Below are 22,013 nucleotides of genomic sequence, written 5' to 3'. Positions count from 1 at the left end.
AAAGCCCACCGGGTTTCCTCTGTAACAACTGATCGTCAAATGAGGCAGTGGTAGTCAAGATTCAAGTTTAATAAAAATGCTGCAGCAGATTATGCTGCTACTGTACAAAAATAGCTTATTTTTGTCTTCCAGTTGCATCTATGCATGGTAAACAAGTGCAAACTGCAATCCCTCCCTGTAATTTAATCTCCGAGTGTGTGTTTGAACTTATAAGGTGAAAAGATATTTGCTAAGCTACATTTTATTGGCCTCCAACTCAAACATCAGCACCAGAGCATCATCAAAACAGAAATAGTCCACATAACCAAGATGCTCACATCGCTGTAAATAAATGCTGCTGAATAATTTAATCTGCTGCTCTGCTTTCACATTTTCTCTCTTGCTTCCAGGAAGATCTTCAAAGTCCAGTTTCACTCTTAGGAATGCTGTAGCAATAAATCTGAGCTCGATGCACAGCTGTGCCCCAACAAATTGATGGCAGACCACAGTAACCAACAAAGCTTGGACCTTTACTATCTTGTAATGTGACTGAGTTTGAATTTGTTAATTTGATTAAAAATGTTATGATGCAGGTGTCAATTACCTTTTTAAGTCACAGGGAGGTTTTTTTTTCAAAGGGATGTGAAGTAAAAAAAAACACATTTAGTTTGAAGAATCAGTAAAAGGACAAAGTTACTATTTGGTTAGTCTTGACTTTGACAACTAAGATCATCAGTAGATGCTGAAAAGTTTTGCATAAAGGGTTAAACTGGAGACAAAATGAGTTGCTTTAAAGGAGGCATTAGAAAATAGTGATGAAGAACATCTACGCTGGTTACTGAAGCATAAATAATGACCCTCGTACAACTTGGCAGCACGTTTGATATCTAATCTCTAATGTGCAAGCAGAGATCTTGTCATTTTGTTGACTGTGCAACCAAGAGACAAGATGATCTGCTTGATGTGAATTTCAAGAAGTGATTCACCACTGGAATATATACCTTTGAAGTGACCCGTCAGCCTGCCATTAGTAAAAATAGTGAGAATTTCTTCTGCAGAAACATGACCTAGGCATTGACACCATGCAAACTTTAATCGTAAATGGAAATTCTGCATTATCACCTCTAACGTAACATTGCATCTATACATAATGAATGAATGCAGCAAAATATCTGTTTTCCAGTAAAAGTCGGGCATGAATTTTGTTAGAGGACAAATGTCAGTTTGACAAAGTGGCATCAAACAAAACTACTCTGCACACAAAAATCTATAAAATATACATTTAATTTCTATTCTACTGAATAACAACTAGGTAAACAGCACACTGTATGCTAGGTAGCTAGGTTACTGTTGGACTAATCAAACAGTTTAAAAAATATATAGAAAAAACACAGAACAGACAAGTATTTATGTATTAGGACAATGGCATTTTTTGACACATTATTGTGTTTTAGGTGCATTTATGGGAAGCTTTCATCCTAAACAGAAACTTTAATATAAAAAAAAAAAACAATTTAAAACCTCACCTAAAATCAACCGATGAAAAGTACCACCTATGCAGCTGCACAGCACACTTGTCACTTTTACAACTGCTTCACAGCAAAAGTGTTGAGAAGAACATCTAGAGGTCTCATGTTAGAAACATAAACATACAGGCACACACATATTCAACAAGTCATATCTATTTTCAGATGCAGTCAGTTTGTGAGACCAAGCGATGATTAAAGCATACCACCGAATGCTAACCGCTGCCCTCTGTGGCCTCCCTGAGAAAAGATAGGCTGCCAGACATGAGCAGTGTGTGAACCACCTGATCCCCTGTAAACTGCTTGACCTGACTGAGACCCCAGAAAACAGCTGAGGTCTGAAACTAGTGAAAGACACAGTGAAGTGAATTGAACAGACTCGTGGTCTTAGCTTTAGCCAAACATACAGCGAGTCCCATCTGTTTTCGTTGCCACGTTTTCTCTCCCATGTTAGGTTTAATTGGACATGTCATGGCTGAGTGAGGGCAATATATTAAAAGTTTTGCTGGACAAACATATACAAAACAAATTCCAAACAAGAAGATAATTTTGTCAGGACGAATATAGCCTAGCTTGGCAACAAAAACGGGTACTAGCTTGCGTGACTTTTTTTTTTTTTTTTTAAACGTTTTGATATTGTTTTAAGATATGCGTTTAAAACTCGACTTCAAAACCTAAAAATCAAAATATGACACTAAGTTGAATCAAAGCAAAGCTAAGATCCTGTTAGCTTAGGCTAACTTCTATTGTAATTTAATGCTAATTTCTGTCAATATGATAAGTTTTGACTTCAAATGACACATTAAAGGTAATGTTTTAATTAATAGGCTGGGAAACAAATTGTTTGCTGGTCGAAAATGTAAAGAATTATAACTTTTTAAAACTAGAAATGTGTCTAGTGCTGTTTAGCCTAGCTTTCTTTACGCTAAGTTTAGAGATCTGGGCATACAAAGCTGGATTTTTTTGTAGGTGTGACATTATCACTGTCAGCTCCTGCTACTTGTTCTCCCTTTACTTGATTAGTGATTAAACTACTGGCTGTAAAAACCTCCAGCAGGTAGCCAAGTTAACTTTTGACATGTTCAGTCTTTTGCTTGAAATTATACGCTGTACAATATATGGAATCACAGTTATCTTTGTAATATTATTCTATGACATACTGAAATTTCAAAGAGCACATATGTGGGCTCCAAGTTTCCTTAATCCACAAACTAGAGCAATCTTCCAGACTGGCAGAGATGCTGAAATGCAATGAGGGAACTGAGAAAATTACATCATGACAGAAAAAAAAAAAAAAAACGTTTCCAAAAAATGTTGGTGAAACGTATTCTTGCTATGTTGCAAATGTCAGCGAATAAATGTTTTCCAAAACACATGCAACCCTAATAACTAACCCAATTATGAATAAAATAATTACATACTAGCATTAATAAGCAGCCGTACTGCTATTTTCTGAGTAGAGTAGTAGCTCAAATACATTTTCTTCAATTTTGATAGTCACAAAATTCCATAAGTTAGTCTTCATCACATGCTCAATATATTGTATGTTCTTTGTATAAAGAGGACAGAAAAGGGAAGAAAATAAAGTTTAAGCCATTTTCTCATGTATAGCTCTGAAGATGAAAAATCTATTTTTCTTTTCTTTTTGCCAGGCATATTTTTTCAAGTGTTTTATGATCATGTGCAGATTCAAAAATGAGAGAAATAAGAGTAAGAGAGGTAAGTTTTCGTGCTCCCTTGGGGAAAATGCTTTGAAGTTCAGAGATCTATCAGACTCAGCTTCAGTTTGGCACATCTATCACCACCACCTCCATTGTGACTCCCTGCATCACACCTTATTACCTGCCAAAGCTTCTTATACACATCTTTTATCCTCAACAATGTTTTTACCCATTTCAGTCTCATAAAGCTGCAAACCCCTGTTTTTTAGCACTGTGTTAAAATGAACATGTTGCAGCAAAAACATACAGCTAACTGAGAGTGAACAAGCATTGAATGCATGTCCAGTATGCTGAGCACTTGGTGTGGCTACAGGTGGCTGGTGGCTCTGAGCCAGACAACCGTCCCCACCCCCACTTTCTGTATGATGGGAGGAAAGACAGGTGACCTAGCAGCCTGTGAAGTCTGCAGTGCATAAACTTCAGAGAGAAGTGACTAGTTGTATTGGCTGATAGAGGGGAGGGAGATAGAGAGAAATGGAGAGAGAGCGGATGAAGGGAAGAGACAGCTGCGGCTCTGTAGATTAGAACTGAAAACTGTGCTGTCTTTTTCTGTGCTCAGCTTTTGAACTGTGTTTTCGCCTGCTGGAGTTGATGATTGGCTGAGAAAAAGCCTGGTCGATAGTAGACCGGACCAATTTTAAACTCCCTGCAATAGGCTCAAATGGGAAATATTTATTTAACCTTATATCAAGTTTTTTAAAAATAAAAAGTCACCAGCACTGGAACCGTTTAAAAATCCCTATTTAATTTTAGGAAAAAGCAAATTGCATAAACTCATCAAGACTTAATAGTGCATTTTATAATATATACCACTACAAAGTTGATGCAAACATTGTTATTTCCCAAAGTCTGCAGTCTGGGACTCCATCATCCTACACATTATTTATACCCTGCAGTGTGCAATGCTTCCATGCCTGAAATGAAATTCAACTCATAAAAATGCTACCATGTTTTACGACAAGTTTATTGTGCTCAGTGCAGTAAGATGTGATGTACCCTGTCATGACAAATCATGTGATTATCAAACTATATCTAAGTTGGTGATAAGTTTGGGTACTAGGATGATCAACTCCTCTATAGACGGTTGAGTGCTGTCCTGGAGGTGCATTTACACACAATAATAAAACATCCTGCAGATCTTCTTCCTTGTGACATAAAGGATGAAATTTGCGGTCTTCTAGTTGTTTTTGAGGGAAAATTACTCACTCCATCATGGATGCAGGTATGGAGCAGCAGTCCTGTATCGCTGTGAGCGGAGAGGTGAGGTGGGCCGTGTAGGACGCCTCCACCACCTGCTTGTTTCTGTTCACCACATCCAGGTAGCGGTTAAACTTCTCCCGAATCTTCTTGGCCAACTGCAGAAAGGAAACACAAAATGTTAATAAAACTATTTGAAAGTTAGCATTTGCAAATATAAAGACTGCAACTAAGACAGACTAATCAAACATTTACATTTTAGGAAATATCTGTTGTTGTGGATCATTGGCTTTACCATTGACCTCTGCTCTAATAAAACAGTTAAGTAGGGGCAATAGTTGTAATTTTCAGCAAATTTACATTTGTTTTGGTATTTGTAAATATAAAAATTGCAACATATACAGACTAATCAAAATGTATTCTTAATTTAGGACATATCGGCCTTTGGGACTCATATGCTTTATGTTGATCTCTCCCCCTGAAGATCTAAAAGCATAAAAAAAATTAAATAAAATAAATTTAAATGGCACTGTTACGTTTTCTTGTAAGTAACCAATAGGATGTGGAATAGTACTAATTATTCAAACCTGGACTGAATTATTCTTCTATAATTAAAGATTCTTTAAAACACAGGTTTTAATATGTGACTAGTTTTGTTTTTTGTTAAATGATGTCAATCTTATTCTGTATTCTCCTCAGCTGGATCCATCTATGGAATTCTCATCTGTATGGATCCTGGAATCACCCACTTCAGCACACAACACACAAACAATCAAAAATCTATGGGCTGCTTAAACATCCACATGCACAAACATTCACATGTATTATTTATCATCATGGAAGCTGAGTAACATCAAAGATGCTTCAGGCCTCAGGCTACTCAAAGTGTGAAATTCATTATGGTTAGAAGCAGAAATATGTGATGGATGGCTAAAGCTCAAGAATACAAACTTGCCGTCACTCTGCTCAGTAATTTAATAAGAAAATCAACCCTGACCAACAAGAGTGAGCCAATCAAAAAGCTGTGCTATTGCAAATACTTGCAAAGATGAAAATTTGCATGACAGAACCCTAATTTAAATGTATAATCCACAACTATCTTTCATGTGTTGTGAACTTACGTATGCAAAAGACTATCAAGTAGTCATCTTTTTGGTACTGAATGTTTTCTCAGAGGCAAATATATTTCCAAAAGAGGGAGAAAAAGAAAATCAGCTTTTTCACTGATGTTTTTCCCCCTGAACCACTTTAAATTATGCAGTGTTTTCTTTAAAAGGACACATTTTGGGTTGCACATCCCCATACACTTTCTGAATGGGGATCCAGATATTTCAGGAATCCAAGAAATAAATCTGCAACAGCCTCCTGGGAGGCAATAACAACAAATAGCTCATTCTTAATTCCAAAATACATTGAGAAAAAATCCAAAGGTGCGGCATTTTTTTATGAGCAATTTGATCAGACTCTTCAATTTTCTGTCAACTTTTTCTGACAAAATTTGAGAAAATTTTAAGACAACTCTAACTCTATAACCCTAAAGTATTTTTGGAATATTTTCAACATTAGTTCTACTCAGATTCTGCACTGATAGAAGAATGTAAACAAAAGGATTATTGATGGTAGAATCACTTTCTACATCTATCCGAAGTGAACCAGCAGAAACAAAAGGAGGAAACAAACATCTAAAATAAATAAAATACCATCTAAATTGATCAAGAAGTAAAACTTGTCAATGTCTCATAATAACTTCAGATTTTGAGTTTTTTACTACAGCTTCAACAATGCAACAACCTTGAGTTATGGCAGAGATCGTTTGTACCACCTATGATGGTAACAGTTACGTTACTTTTTCATTTCCTGCTTTAATATTTTTAAGTTACCTGCTTATAAGAATGTTTTTTATTTGGATATTTTTCTGGTGTCTCACAGGTGTTATGTTTTGGATCATTATCCAGCTAAAAGACTTAATAATTACTCATTCCAGTAGAGGCCACCAGGTAAAACATTTCTGATGCAGTCCCAATACATCACAGATCCTCCACCATAACTAAACACTAGACGCTGGTTCTGTTCTCGCTGTTGGACCGCCGCTACTCTGTACTAGTAGTAATATTTCACAGACGTAGCACCGCTCAACCTCCACCAGACTGAACTCTCACACCGAACGTCTGCTTAAAACTGCAGCATGTAACTAAAAAAAAAAAGAAATATTTTAGATGTGTATTAAAATATATCTTGTGTCTAAATTAGGTGAATTTATTGCCAGATAATTTTTCCATTTTGCCAGTTAACATAATAGCAGTTATACCTAATGCAAAAAATTGACAACCATTTCAGGCGATCGACAGTGATTGGTGATCGGCAGAGATCGGCCTCATGGATGATCGGTATCGGAAGTGAAACCCCTGATCGGAGCATCCCTAGTTCTGAGTGACTCAATCTTCTCAAAACAGAACCAAATACACGGCCACTAAACACACTGGGGATGGTTTATACAAATCTCAGCTATATTGAGATTTATAATTAATATCTGATCAATTGTAGTTCAAGTGACTGAAAGCATTGTGATGCTACAGAAGCAGATTGGTTGATTCCCTGTTTGTGACATGGCTTTGGGTTTAACTGCATACAAAGCAGATAACTTTAGCATCTACCAATTACTCAAGGCAGATGCTAAAGTTGTGAAAAACACAACTTAAGTTCTTTTAATTGTATTGTTTAAGTTAAATGTTTATATGTTATTCAGGAATTACTTAACATCACCAATCTTTCTGTTGAGTCTTAGAAAAAATGTTTGCTCCGCTTACTTTGCTCCCAAAAGATGTGAGAGCTTCTGGAGCATTTTGTTGTTCGAGAGAAGGGGAAAAAAAAAAAAGCGTTACATTTTCTGCATAAACTTATACATAAGGTGTTAAAACCAGAAACCAAATGCCTTCCACAGGCACAGAATCATCTAATAAGCCTTTCTGAGTACAGATGAAAGCTTATTTCCACAGTATCTGAACCTCCTTTGTTCACATCCCATAATTACTGCTACTTGCAAAAAAGCCTGTGACTGAAACCAGTACCAAGAAATAAAAAAAAGAAAAAGAAAAAAGTGAGCGACCCCGACCCACTGACCGCTTGTACACCTAATCAGCCAGCCGCTATTCCTATTTGGACCTTAATGGGAGCCTGAGGCGCAGCTCGCAATTACTGCCGCACCTCTGCAAGCAACACAGACAGCATGACACGTACACTCATGTTGTCACACTGCAACTTCAAGGTAAAATCCTCCGTGGTGGTAATGTGAATTTCACGGCAATTAGCTAAAGTGAACTTTTCTTTGAATATGGATAAATTGGCCAGAGTTCAGCAGTGGAGGGCTTCTCTGGCAAGGGGAGGGAGTGATAGAAGCCCAATTCAAGTTTTAACAGAAATGACTTAAAAGAAACAAAACTCTTTTGGTGTTGCAAGTTAGAGCTTAGGTTACAGTGCGCCATGAAGCAGCCAAACCAATCTGCTCTCCTCACATTAACCAAACTCTCCAGAACACAAGAGCTCTACTCTCCATCATGTGAATCACTCCACCAGCCTCTTGTAAAACCCACCGGACCAGAATCCGCCACCACAAGCACTTACTGGAAACCATGTCAACATTCCATCTTATTCCAGAGTCCTCACTTCCTTTTGGCCCAATTTTGGAGTACAAGTACCATTGTTTGTAATGATTATGTATTCAATATTTCTACAGTAAGCAAGCTTTAAATATGAAAACTAGAAAAACTGTGGACAGACAGATCAGTGTCTAGCAATGTTAAATTAGTCACGTATTGACTTCCTGTTTCCATGGTCTAATATGACACCACAGAAGCAAATTTCTCAAAATAGCTAAAAGAAAATAACTTTTCGCTTAAACTTCCCAATGTAGAGTCAGAGAAATAAAATATTTAAAACTGAAACGGTGAGAGCGTGGCTGGACGAGGAGCCAAGTTTATCTTGCAACCAGACCCAGAGAGAAGGATGGTAGAGAAGGTATGAATAAAATAAATATCCCAAACGTCCAGTTGGGGAGCTTTAGCCATTTCTCTTTTCAAGAGAAGGCTATGCAAAAGAATTTGCTAAAGGGATTTTATACATATAAATCCTAGCAAGCCAAGTAGCTACACAGAAAAATAACTACATAATTATATGGCTAGAGAGCTAGAACCACATAATACAATGCTCACAAAAAGAAAAAAATATAAAATGTAATCAAATAATTTATTTTCAAAAAATGAGCTTATACAAAATTACATGAAATAACAAAAATCTGTTCAATGCAATGCTTTTTTGTTAGAAAAATGAGAACAATTCAAATAGATTCTAATTTTTGACATGAAAAGAACCCATCCAATTCTCTGTCCTTTTGAATTCTGAATGCTCAAAGCTCATGCTTTTTCAAAATGAAGGAATGCACTGTAAACCCTAAAAGTAGTTAAATTTGTTGATATGTGGATAGCATTAAACAAATGCAGGTTTTCCCCTAAACCTTTCCAATGATGTTCAGAAAAGAAAACTGTTCCAGAGAAACTGTATTCATCGTTACCACTTCTGACCTGTGTTTGAGTGACTCAATCAATCAAGGCTATGGCTTTCTTTGAAGCAACATATGGAAGAACAGACCACAACCGAAACATGAGACACTTATAAACAATAATCAAAGAAAACGCTGCATTTATGAAGTGAGCAAATAAGATTAATGGAACAAATACAGTGCATTTCCAAATTCAGTGATCTATCGTGACAAATACGTATAATTCTGAAATTGGCAACCATAATCACGGCAATTATATTTCCATAAACAAACAGCCCTATGCTTGCGACAGTTCTGATGTCATTTAGCCACAGAGTAAACACTGCTCTTAGTACAGTTCCCAAACTGCACTAAGTCATAAATAATGCTGGTACAGAAAGTTTCATTGAGCATATAAGCATTTAAGTTAGGGATGCGATGATCCACTTTTTTCATTTCCAATACAGATACAGGCCAAGTCAGACATGTAAAACCAACATAACTTTAATGTGCTCAGTCAGTGCAATTAGGAATATAACAGTCAATGTAAAATAAATAAAGAAACTGACACAAACAACAGGTTGACTACCAAGGTCAAACAAAAAAATGAACCACAACTAACGTTTGAAATGGTTCCGAAAGTGCACTTAGGAATTCTAAATATATTTTAAAATGAATAAAGTGAACATCGCTCAGAGCACAACGCATAGACTGAATAGATCTACCCTTACGGATCATGCACACTGTCATCGATACCCGAGTAAGTTTTTATTTCTATACAGGGACTCATACACATATTAATACTGGATCGGTAAAGGTATGGCAGAATTTTCTAAGCTGGAAAAAGATCTTCCAACTACATATGGAGATGCAACGAGTGCCTAATCCATTTCTATTACCATCGCCTGAGCACAGACAGCATGTGATCCAGTTGCCCTCACAACTATGGCTTTAAGAAGATTAAAGCAAATTTAAAATTCATTCTATTTTCCTCAATGCAAATAACCAGCTTAAATTTAATGATTTGACAACATATGTCAATGAGCAGGACAGTGAGATAAAGGCAGGCACAGAGAGGGAGAGCCTGTCGTTACAGAGGGACAGATGTCTGCACAGCAGCCTGAATAATGAATTTCCATGAGGACAGCCTCGCTGAAGATGCCGGTGGCTCCTCTTTGTGGATCCTTGTCCGTTTCTCTTCTCCGCTTTCTCCCATTTCAACTGTTTCTCTGCAGATACTCTCCTAATTGAACCTCGCATTGGCTCAGGGACACAGCCCCTCTGCCTAGAGAGCGAGAGCAAGCCAACTATGTCAGAGCTATAATCTGAAGTAGTTGGAGCCAACCTCGGGAGGGTTACGCTGAGAATTTATGGGCACCATTTAGGCTGGCCGCTGAAATAAATACTTCAAGTCTCAGACGGAGCAACTTCACTTCTGGAGTCTTCAAAAAAAAGATGCTCATTTAAAAAGATAATGGGTAGTGTTTTAACATTGTATTTTGTGATGCGTTACCCTACAAAACAATGCTTTAAAATCAGTTTCAGCTGCCACTGGAATACTAAATACCAGCAAGGTGTGAGACACTGTACTCCACTCACATACACACTTCCATGTGTCTGCTGACACAGACAGAAACAAACAGAGACACAGTCACCGGAGAAATGCAAACAATCGTCAACCTGTCTGTTCTTGCTGGTGGCTGTTTACCACTGTGGTGCACATTGTCACTTTTCCAAGATCCCTGACGCAGAAAAGCAAACACAAACACACTTTTACACACCGCGCCTGCACTCAATTATGTTAGATTTGACACAGGGTGCCAAAAAACCCAGAGTAGATTTCTTTTTCCACAATAAAATCCAAAATGGGGCACAAAATTTTGACATTTGAATAGATTTAAGAAAAGCATTTGATTTTAGCAGCAGCTCATCTGTCTTCCTGACGGTTTGTCCAAAGCTTTGAGCTCTTACTATAACGAGGAGCAGAAAGGGATGGATAGCCACGGACAGAGGAGTAAAAAGAAATAAATAAGTTACCAAACTTCAAAGCCGCAGGGACAGCAGATATTGAATTTTAATAAACCCCCTGGTGTCTGTCCTCAGTGTTGCTGAAGTGAATGCTACACAAGACCACAGACATTCACCATAGCACATGCATGCACAGACAAGCAGAAGAACGAGCGCACACGCACACACACGCGCGCAGACACACACGCACACAGCAGAGGTCTTTGTTACTCACCTGCTGAACTTCTGTCTCTCCGTTTGATGTCTTCTCTGTGTACACGAAGGAGTTGAAAATCCTCTGGAGAGAGAGAGAGAGAGAGAGCAGAGACAGTGAGGTTGGACCAGGTAAAGACTGGAGACCAGCACCTATAAAACCTGACCAGAAAGGACCAACTTGATTAAGAGTGACCATCAAGGCTCTCTATTAAGGCAGAGTGTTAGTGATACATCTCCATCTCTGTGTTGATGACCGATGTTTATTATCATGCTAAAAATATGAATCCCATGGTTATAGAGTGAAGTATGTATCTTAAGAAACGCATCTAAGCAATTCATTTTATTTAAGGTCTCCTCCATAAACATTATGCATAAATTATATTGAATTTGTCCAATCTACATTAATGTTTGTCAAAATGCCCTTGATGCATCACTCCATCTGTATGCAAATGACCAACTTGTTTTCCATGCAATATTCTCTGAAATTCAGGAACGATAAAACTTGACTCTGTTACTGAAACAGATTCATGCACCAGTACTAATGCACTTAGGTGGTCCCTTAAAATTAAATGGTAAGATTAAAAGGTGTCCCTCAGGGCGCCGTAATTCAGCCTACACTTGTCATGTCAATACAGTTTCTCTGTCTTTAATTAGTCTGCATGGTACATTTGACATTGCCATTTTTTTCCACCTTAAATTTGCGCTAAATCCTGAATAAACTGTTTTAGTACAGTTTTTGAATCCACATGTTGCCATTCTGGGAATTCATACTTTTTTATACCATTTAACCATTTTTTGTCCATCAATCATAAATTTTATATGAATGCTGTCAAAAATTCCCATATTTGCTGTAAAATTTAAATCGCTTCTACATTAAATATAAATAATCAATTTCCAGTTCACATTATGATGCGACAGATTTTAACTCCTAATCAAACTGAAATCTTTCTGAGTAACCTCCTGATATTAAATATTTAAGTACACATTTTCATAAAGTAGATAATGAATAAAAAAAGAAAAATACATTCAATCATGTTGTAAAACACAATATAGATGAATGTTGATTGATTTAAAGGCTAAAAAAACAGCACATTAATATAAAATAGAACATCATCAAAATGAAATATTTTACAGCAGATGGTACAGCATTCCTGCACAATGTGCTCCAATTGAAGGTAGTGTATGTATTTCTTTTTTAATAAATCATGTCTTTATTGTAACATGAAAAAAAGAGTTGATACAGCCAATGTATCTATATAAATTTCTATGTTTTAACAATATTGTTCAAAAAATGCATTTGGACAATGTCAAGATTACAGTCTCTGAAATTGAAGAATAGACATAATGCTACAGGGAGAATTTTTCATCAGTCATATTGAAGTATTATAAGTATAAAGTCAGTTTTTGTACATATATCTTGGGTTTAAGCAGATGTTGTAAAAATGAGATTGTGTGTCAATAAATCAAGGCAAAAGAAACTCTTACTAGAGGAACTCTGAATATTTTTGAAGAAAGTTCATAATATGAATTCATGGTTGGTGAAAATGCAATAATTAGGGTTAGTCATGTTTGAAAAGAACACATGCCAACTAAAAGTCTTTGATAATAATTATGGATGTCAAGTAAACTGGCAGCAGAAGCTACTAATGAGCTTGCCTTTCCAGCTGGATACTGAGAAAAGTCTGAGGTAAAATAGTTCCCTCAACTGACCAACTGTTGGCTGAATAATGAGTCCAGTCGTTGGTCCGGAATCAGTCCTTGTGATCATTTTGTCCAACGTAACTTACAATTACTGATACTTACAGCCACTGATTAGGAAATGTATTATCATTTAGATCACTGGAATCTTAGATGATCCATTAAGTTATGGCAAGTGCATCAGTCCCAACAATAATGTCGCTTTACTGAACATTTGTAATTGAAAATGCACCAGTCAGTTGCTGGAGGTCAGAATAGTCTGATTTTAATCCAATCTGACCTGTGATCAGTAGGTCAAATACAGAAGAATCAGGGTTTTTTTTTTCTTTGATCTAAATAAAGAGTAAGAACACCCACCATTTTCAGTCAATAAACACCTCATTCAACATCTATTTTGATGCACTTCTTGACTTTTAAAATAAAAACACATTGGGGGACATAATGTGTCCTCAATGTGTACAAATGGGGATTAACATTGAGAGACCTTCATTTTCTGTTAGATACAGAACTCCTACTTCAAGTAAAGCACCTGAAGCACATTGCTTAAAATGACAAAATAAAACCTTTATCAGTCAAAATATAAAACCTGACAGGTGAACCATTTTTGTGATCTGGATCTCTTTTTAAGCATATATTTGAGACCATCTGTTAAGCCCATACACAGCAACAAATCTACAGAACAATAACTGAAAAACAAAAGAACAAATGTTTTAAAATCTTAGATCTCAACTGGAATGAAATTGGGACCTTTAGAGAACGCTGCAAAAACAAATTTCCTGAAACTTCAACGAGCTAAAGCAACATAGCAAGAAAGAGGGAGGCAACATTTCTGCACAGCATAGTGAGAAACTGATGGGTGCAACGAAGAAATAAACTACTTTAAGGTGTAACAGCTAAATGTAGTTCAACAAACTACTAAGGCTGTACTTAGATTTCCATATGGCTGTAATAATCATTAAAACATTTTTATCCAGATGATGTAGGAGGCTGCTTAAAATCAGCTCAAATATTTGCTCCAGAAAAAAAATGAAATTACAAGTTGAAATTATATAAAATCAGGGGGAAAACCATTTGAAATAAACAAAAAACTAAGTAGTACATTTATTTTTACACAAACTGGACCAATTTAAAAAAAAATAATAGTAAAAAGGAAAGCAATAACCTCAACTGCTAAAACCCCCAATTATTGTGACATCATAGTCCTTAAGTTCGCTGGTTGACATCGAAAATGTGTCACCTCGGTGTCGTCCAGCTCCAGCACAGATCGACTGTTTTCTTTAGCTGGGCTCACAGAGTGATGTTACATTTCCACATTTACCTTGCAGGCTGAGGCGTTTTAGAAGCCCCTGATGTATACTAAGTGAGCAGGAAGCAGGAGCAGAGCATTCAGACATGGAGAAAATGAGTCCTGGTGTGACCTTACCGCTCAGAAAGCCCTAGAGCCGTCTGGTAAATGTGCACCTGCTGTGACACATAAACATACAATAACAAGCATGCTTTCCTTCAAATGGACTCTAATGCACAGCTATGTACACAGTTTTCTCAAGCCCAGGCAGTAGCACTCTGTGGAAGCTACAAACAGAGGAAAAACTAACGTTTGTGTTGTGGCAGCAGGTAGGCAGGTGGTTCACTCGAGGCTGAACCATCACACACAAAGCCCTAAATTGTCTGGTTTCTACTGTGCAGCCATTTCCTGCTGTCTGTCTACACCTTTTGTAGACACATTCCAGAGGGCCAGCAACAACTTCAAATACACCGCACTAACCTGGAGCGCCCTTAAATCTCAACTGCTCTGGAGATTTTTAGTGATGTGATACTGAAATGGTTTTCAGTAGAAAATTTGATGCACAACATGCAGACATCTATAACACCATGGAAAATAAAAACATTTAAAAAAACTTTCAGAGCATGGTCCATGACTGTCTTTTATTTCCGCTTATTAAATTTCCCAGCACGTACATGAAAAACACAGCGCTGATGAATAAACTAGGGCAGTTTTATAAGCTAAAGAGGGTTGTAGCTACATGAATGACCAGTGAGCGTGTTTGATAATGTAGAGGCAATCAGTATTTAGACTTGAGAAATTATAAACTAACTTATAAACTAATTGAAATATATTGACAGATTACTCACCAGGACAACTTAAAGCTGCAATGTCAAAGTGTCCATAAAATGTCTCCTGAATATTTTTTTTTAATAAAAAACAACTGTGCAAGCATTTTAGACTAAATGATAATGTGGACATGGAGTTTGTCCACTCCCTCAGTTTTACAACAGTAACTTTAACAGACACAAAAACACAGGGTAAGCTTAATTGATTTAACACCAGCGGTCAAACAGAACTTCAAGATGTTGGCGTTCAATAATCTCATTTGCTAATTACAATAAAAGGTATTTTTATTAGATATATTTTTTTAATTCACTGAAAACTCACAAATGTAGCAGTAAATGTAATTTACATCATAAAAGTCCCCACAATCCTGTTTAAAACAACATCCTCAGCCCATTTCATTCAGTATTTAACTGCTATTAAGAGCACAAATACAAACTAGTTAGTATGTTAGTCTCCCAAACATACTAAGAGAAATACAAACCGATGATCTGACTATTCGTCATCTTTACCATCACCGTTTTTTGTGCAATCATTTCATGATACTAAGTTATTAACATGCTTCATCATGTTTCATTCACACACAGGTAAAACCATATTTCACTACAGACTTATTTGCAAGGAGTAAATTCCAGCAGAAATGCCACAACGTAGCAGGAATTATGTGTTTTTAAACTTTAAAGCTACACAAACCTAAGAAGAGGGGAAAATTGAGGAAAGAGCTCTCAATTCTTCCATGCACTCAGAAAACTTTAAGAAAAAAAAATCAAGAGTGAGAAAACTTCTGTTGTTGATTAGCCACAGGTTAGCTGCCTTTGCCCCATCGCCTCGAGTGTTTGTTGTTGGAGCTGTTTTGCGGTTTTCACAGCTACAGAGCAGTCAGCGAGGAATGCTCGCCTCTGAAACCTGAGAGGCCCAGGGCTGTCTGAGCCACTGGGGCCCCGTGGGCTACCGTGACCCGTAATCAAACAAGGACACCAAAAACTGTTGGGTGTCGGAGCATATTCAAACTTTTCTGTGCAAACCACTGCCAAGCATTTCTGGGAAAATGGAAGTTCCACTGCCTTTGTGAAGGTCTTCGCACCACTTGAGTCCTTCCACACTGCATCAAGTTCTGCAGACTTCATTGTATTCAATTGGTATTTCATGTGATATACCACACATAATTATAAAGTGAAACAAAAATGAAATATGGTTTTCTTATATTTAAAAAAAATATATAAATCTGAAAGTGCATCATGTATTTCTGTGACTTTGTAGAACCACATTTCATTGTAATTAAACTAGCAAATGTTTTGGATTTTGCACACTAATTCACATTAATGATGTTAGAGGACATCATTGAAAAACTATTGTTTGATCTTTTTGCAGATTCCTATGAATACATGAATATGTTTTCATCTAAACCACTCAGTCTGAAGTCATTTTACAACCCTAAACCAGATTTTTTTCTGGGTATGCACTTCAGATCCCCCTGTCCTGAAAACTTATGAAGCTGTCAAAGAATGATTGATACTGAGATAAAAATGCACACAGGTGTTTGGTGGTTTACAGATATATTTGCAGGTATCAGAGTAAAAGGGTCGAACTGTAAACCTTTTTTTCTTCCTCTACGTAATCATGCACCATTTTGTGGTGGTCACATACAATGCCAATAAAATTCAGATTCAGTCTTTCTGCTTATTGCTAAATCAGTGACTGTATTCAAATATGTTGAAGGAAAAGGCAACATAGTTGTTGTTCTCGTGAAATAAATAATTTGAAAATCAGTCTGGGGGAACATGGTTATTTTTGCAGACGTGCAACAAAATCAGTTCGTAGCAGGACCATAATAATGAGAACACCATAGCTCTCCAAGAATGTCATAGTTTGGCCTCTAAAGCCAAGTTAAAAGGAGAGTCTTAAAGAGTGAGCTTAAAAGCTTCCCTGATCTAAAATGGGCAGCTTTCTGATAACTAAGCTCCAAAGCAATGCATTCAAACATTGATCACAGAGAACGGGCCTCTTTTTGTCTCATTAGGCCAGTTTTAAATCCATCCAGCTTGAGGTTAATCCCAGCCACAGCCGAATTGTTTGCAGGAATGGCTCAACTTTAAAGAAAGTTCATCCTTCGAGTTCCAAAACCAAAAAAACAACATCTGTAGTTCCCAAAACCTGGGTTGTGTTTGTTATCAAGACAGCAACACATGCATTAATTTATTTACCACTTCATCTCATTTAGACCATTTTGTTTGATGTAAGACTTTGAAACAGTGAAAACTGATGATACAGTCACCAGTATAATTTGTCGAAGGTGAGGGAAAAAAAACAAATAAAATCAGGGCAAGATGAAAATATAGATTTTATAAACTTATTTGTGCTGCCAGATCAAATTTCTAAGCTATAATTAGCACTGGTCGACATGTTCCAGTGCAGTCTGGGACACCTCTTCATGAAGATGATAAATCATTAGCTAATGGCAACTTTTTATGCTATTAATTTGTATTCTTTTCTGCTGGCTTACATTTGTCATTATGTAAGACAGGTTTTAACAATAAAGACAGGTTTTAAAAACTAAAGGTTCAATACTGCTAAAATGTCCCAAGAGTTTTAAATTCTTTAATAGAATTCAACAATAAGTAGGAGTTTGTCAAGTTTGTTCTAAAATTGTTAAAAATGTCGTATAAAGGGCTTTTTGAAGCATAAATTTGACCTTCGAAATTTTCTATAAATTAATATTAAAATCTCGCCTGGTTTTCGTGAATTCAGTATCGTATGTTGACTTGTGAGTTTTATGCATGGTTACATAAATAAGCATGGGAAAGTTACTGGTTTCAAGCTTTAAGGTTTTTCAAAAGTTCCAAAACATTCATGTCATACCAGAGATGCCAGAGAAAGTATGAGTGAGAAAAATTTTCCCCAATAGTAGAGCATAGACAAGCACAGGACATCCTCCTCCTTAAACCTGTTCATGCAAACAATGAGTCGGCTGGCTGGAAAAAAAAAGCATAGTCGGCATGCTCATTTTCTATTTACAAGTCAGACAAATGCATCTGTTTGGAAAAAACCTCAGTTACAAAAAAAAGGCTGTCATGGTGTGGAAACGTAAGAAGCGTCTCTTTTCAAGTCAAACACGGTTTCAACACGACAGTAAGCTATGAGTGGTGTGTGTATTTAAGAAGCCACCTGCAGGCTGCGAACATGACTGTTGGGCCGGACTAATTCACCAGCTAGATATTTAAAACTGTATGAAACGGCAACATTGATATTATGCACAATGAGGACTGGATAAATCGTATTCTGTATTTTTAGACTTTCGTATCAAAGGAACACTGTATAAACCAAATCTCTAACTGTAATTATTGCAATAGAAGGAATAATTCTACATTACACATTTTTGTTTAAAATCTTGTATAAATATTTTTGAAGAATTACATTTTTACTTAAGGTCATACTATAGGAACATAACCTATGCCATGGATAACAGTAGTGAACTCACACTACAATCTACAAGGAAATACATGACAATATTGGGGGAGGAAAAGTGAAACAGAAGCAGAGATCAGGCAGATTTAAAGCTACACCTATTAACTCTTCAGTCGCCAGTCAGCAGGTTCTGCACACCACCCTCCTACACCAGCACACCCACACTAATCCCGTCTCCAGGGCTTCACTGGGTCAGGGTTCATCTATGAACCAAAAGGCATGGCTTAGGTGTGGCTGAATTTACGTACAAACGTGTTAGTACTAGGCAAATGTGCAAACCTAATGTGTGAAAGCGCTTTCACTGCAAGAGATTGATGAGTAGTTGTTCTGGAGATGTGGAGCCTCAAAAATTGGTTTGCACACAACAAAGATGAAAACCTGAAGCCCATGAGACAAACTGCTGCTTCCTCGCTGCTGCGCAGCCTGGCGTAGCCCCTCCTGTGCCCCCCTCCAAACCAACTCCTTGCTCATTGCACTACAAAGGCCTGGAAGCCAAGGGTGCAGTATTAGAGCTTCACTTCTGATGTGCATGTTGTTTTTTTTCCCTCCTCCTTTTTCTCCTAGACCTTTGCCATGTCTTCTTCCCCAACCTCTCCTGTCTCCATTTTCTTTTTCCTAAACACTACAAAGAAAAGTCAGGAAGCGGGCACTTGGGAGAGGAAAACTAAATGAAACTGCTTGTATTTGCAATGAAAATAATAATAAAAAAAGAACAGTGTAGAAATAACTGCCTCACCTTTGCAGTTTTTTTTATGGCAGAGTTGCACTGAATTCCAGGAAAAAGATATATTTTCTAGGGTTTATTTCACAACGATATCAAATGTAACTCAGTGTAATACTACTATACTTCTATCCAGGGAAAGTGATGTTTATCAGAAGTGTTGATATCAGCTCTTATTGATGTGATCACATGACAAATACTGCGTCATCTTGTTGAGGCAGCATGTCCCCGTGGAACCGTTTCGTACAGATGTGTTGTGTGATTGAGTTAGGGGCCATGTTTTATGCAGAAATGCACTCTGACAGCAGTTCTGATATTTTGCTTCAATGATTCCACAATCTGGTGTTTTAATCTGCAGGCAACATTAAAATTTTTGGGGAATGTTTATCAGATGCGGTGAGAAATTACATATTTTGTACAATTATCAAATACTCACAGATTGTGCAGTTGCTAAAAACTCCTGGATGTGTCTAATAAATGTATTTCCAAAAAACCTGATGCTATGCCACTCATCATATGCCACAAACAAGATCTTCATGGATTTCCAAAGTTTAGGTCCTAAGGATAGAATCAAATCTTAAAAGGATTTTGACAGGACCATAAAAGAAATGACCAAGTAGGGGTTAGCTTTTGTAAATGGAACCAAGTCAGCAGAGTTTCTATATTCACCCATAACGGCCAGAGAGGAACCAAACTGTAGCTAATTAAGCGCGTCTCAATCTCAACACTGTGAAGAAGGTTGGCTAATTAAATGACAAGCTGTCAGTGTCTACAAACTGCTCGCTGCTGCATTTAAGGGTGACGGGGGTCAATTTAATTTGAATCGACCCAACCGACCACAGAGGCAACCTCAGCCCACCTACTGTGATGGTCTGGGTGCTGGTGGTGAGTGTGTGTGTGTGTGTGTGTGTGTGTGTGTGTGGAGAATCTATTTTTGGATGTTTACTGGCTGTTTGGAAAATATGTCAAATCTTTACTGCACAAACTCATAAAAACATAAATCCTTATAGTCATAGCAGCACACTAATGTACTAAACTGTCCATCATGCTCACCAAAGCTCTCTGGTGAGACTCTGGTGTCTCACTGAGGACCCGCTCTTCACAAAACACCTTTAAGTCTCAGCCAAAAAGGACAAGAAAATGCTGGTTCCTCTGTACGAACGGAAAGCTTTGATTCTCTAATTTTAAAGGGCTCTCTAATCATTTTCTTATTCTGACATGCAAACAAGAAAAAATTAACCCCCAAATAAAATTAGAGGAAGTTTTTAATCTTGTTTTGCTATTCTAACTTTTATAGTTTAACAAGCTGTTATATTTCTTATAATCAGAGGAGAAGAAATTATAAAAATCTTCTTTCAGCCAGCTGGCAATGTGCAGCAGAATTCTAAGCTCAATAAAACCAGAGGAAACTCCAGTTCCTTCAGCTGTTTTCCACATCTCATTAAAAGCATTTAGACTGTAGGAAGAGTCTGATGGAATGTTGTTTTTATTGAAAATCATAATTTTGAAAAAAAAATTGTGGTACTTAGAAATACTTCAGGCTGGTCTAAAATTTCATTGTCAAATAAAAAACATCACACTCAGACACTAAAATGTGACTTTTGATTCTTCAGTACAGTGAAGAAAAAAAAAATTGTTTTAACAGCTAGTATAAGATGAACTGCCCTTCATCTCTATTTATAGTTAACCCAGTCAGACATGTGAAATTATCTCACAGACACAAACGAACAATAGTTTCATCAATTTTTCCTTGTTACTGTTCAACTAGGGTTAGGGTTTGGGCAAAGTCAATTATTTACAGCGAATTTCTAAAGTTCAACATCTTAAATGGTTTTAATGCTTCAGAGGCAGTAAAATTGTGACTTTTCACTACTGACTACAAAGTCTTATCAAGTCATAAGTAGAAAGTGACTTTGGACTTTCAGGGTATATCTACTGCATGATCCTACTTTTCTTTCAGTGGCAGGTCCCGTGTTCCTCAGTGTATCTTTAGCTTTAAACAGACTATTGCACTATTGCTGGATGTAAAAAGAAGGACTAAGTTTTGGACTAAACAGACTATTGCACTATTGCTGGATGTAAAAAGAAGGACTAAGTTTTGGACTAGCGTATGGGCATAGTAACACTTTTGTGTCTTTTGTTGTTAAGCATTTTAATGAAAATCTGATGATCTTGCACAAGTTTGATCTCGTTTGAGTTTCTCTGTAGAGAAAACCAATAAAAGACTAAAGGAACTGATTTTTTTTTTAAAGCACTGCAACAGACATATTTTGATGGATCTCCTAATGTTTAAAAAATTATGTGCCATAAACATAAAGAGTAGAAAACATGAACATGTACGTTTAAATAAATAAGTATTGCCTCTAATCTATGACCACAGCGAGTACTTTGGGAGAAACTGGACTGACTTTATCTTCCACCACCTCATTCAACCAGGGTCTCCTCCACTCCAGTGAAGTGGGAGGATGAAGCCTGTCAGCTGGTGGGGCTGTGGTTCTGAAACAACAAGACTCGCTTTTGACACTGCACCATCAGGGCCCCGGGAGAGTCACCAGCACGTCTACCCCAACAGCCTCTGCAGCACCTCCCTACGCCTCCCCCAGGAGGCTCTCAGCCCGAGTTGTTTGCTCTCCCTCTCCACCAGACAGGATATAATGCTTTCCACATGTGAGGGTAAAGAAAGGGGGAGGATGGTGGTGTGGAGAGAGAAGAAGTGGGGAGGAGTTGCATGTGAAGAGAAGAAAAGCATGCTCGACTGGAGGCTTAGAATGACTTTACCCACAACAGAATCACATTTTATTTAACTAAAATACATGATTGCCAAAGATGTGTAATCTGA

At 37.2% G+C, this 22,013-nt stretch overlaps 1 protein-coding gene across 1 annotated transcript in view; it reads right to left on the bottom strand.

Annotated features, from left to right (window-relative positions):
* cachd1 (cache domain containing 1) overlaps positions 1 to 22,013 on the bottom strand; it is an 80,261-nt gene that overhangs the window by 37,868 nt on the left and 20,380 nt on the right. Inside the window, exons 2-3 of the mRNA XM_017304501.2 lie at positions 11,200 to 11,262; positions 4,433 to 4,581 (exon numbers count right to left, since the gene is read on the bottom strand). Coding sequence (XP_017159990.1) covers positions 4,433 to 4,581; positions 11,200 to 11,262 — 212 coding nt within the window. The remainder of the gene's footprint in view (positions 1 to 4,432; positions 4,582 to 11,199; positions 11,263 to 22,013) is intronic.

This window comes from Poecilia reticulata, chromosome 4 (genome assembly GCF_904066995.2).
Source record: "Poecilia reticulata chromosome 4, P_reticulata-male-v2, whole genome shotgun sequence".
Taxonomy (NCBI): Eukaryota; Metazoa; Chordata; class Actinopteri; order Cyprinodontiformes; family Poeciliidae; genus Poecilia; species Poecilia reticulata.
Note: the sequence above shows the minus strand (reverse complement) of the source record. Positions and strands in the feature narration are given on the sequence as shown.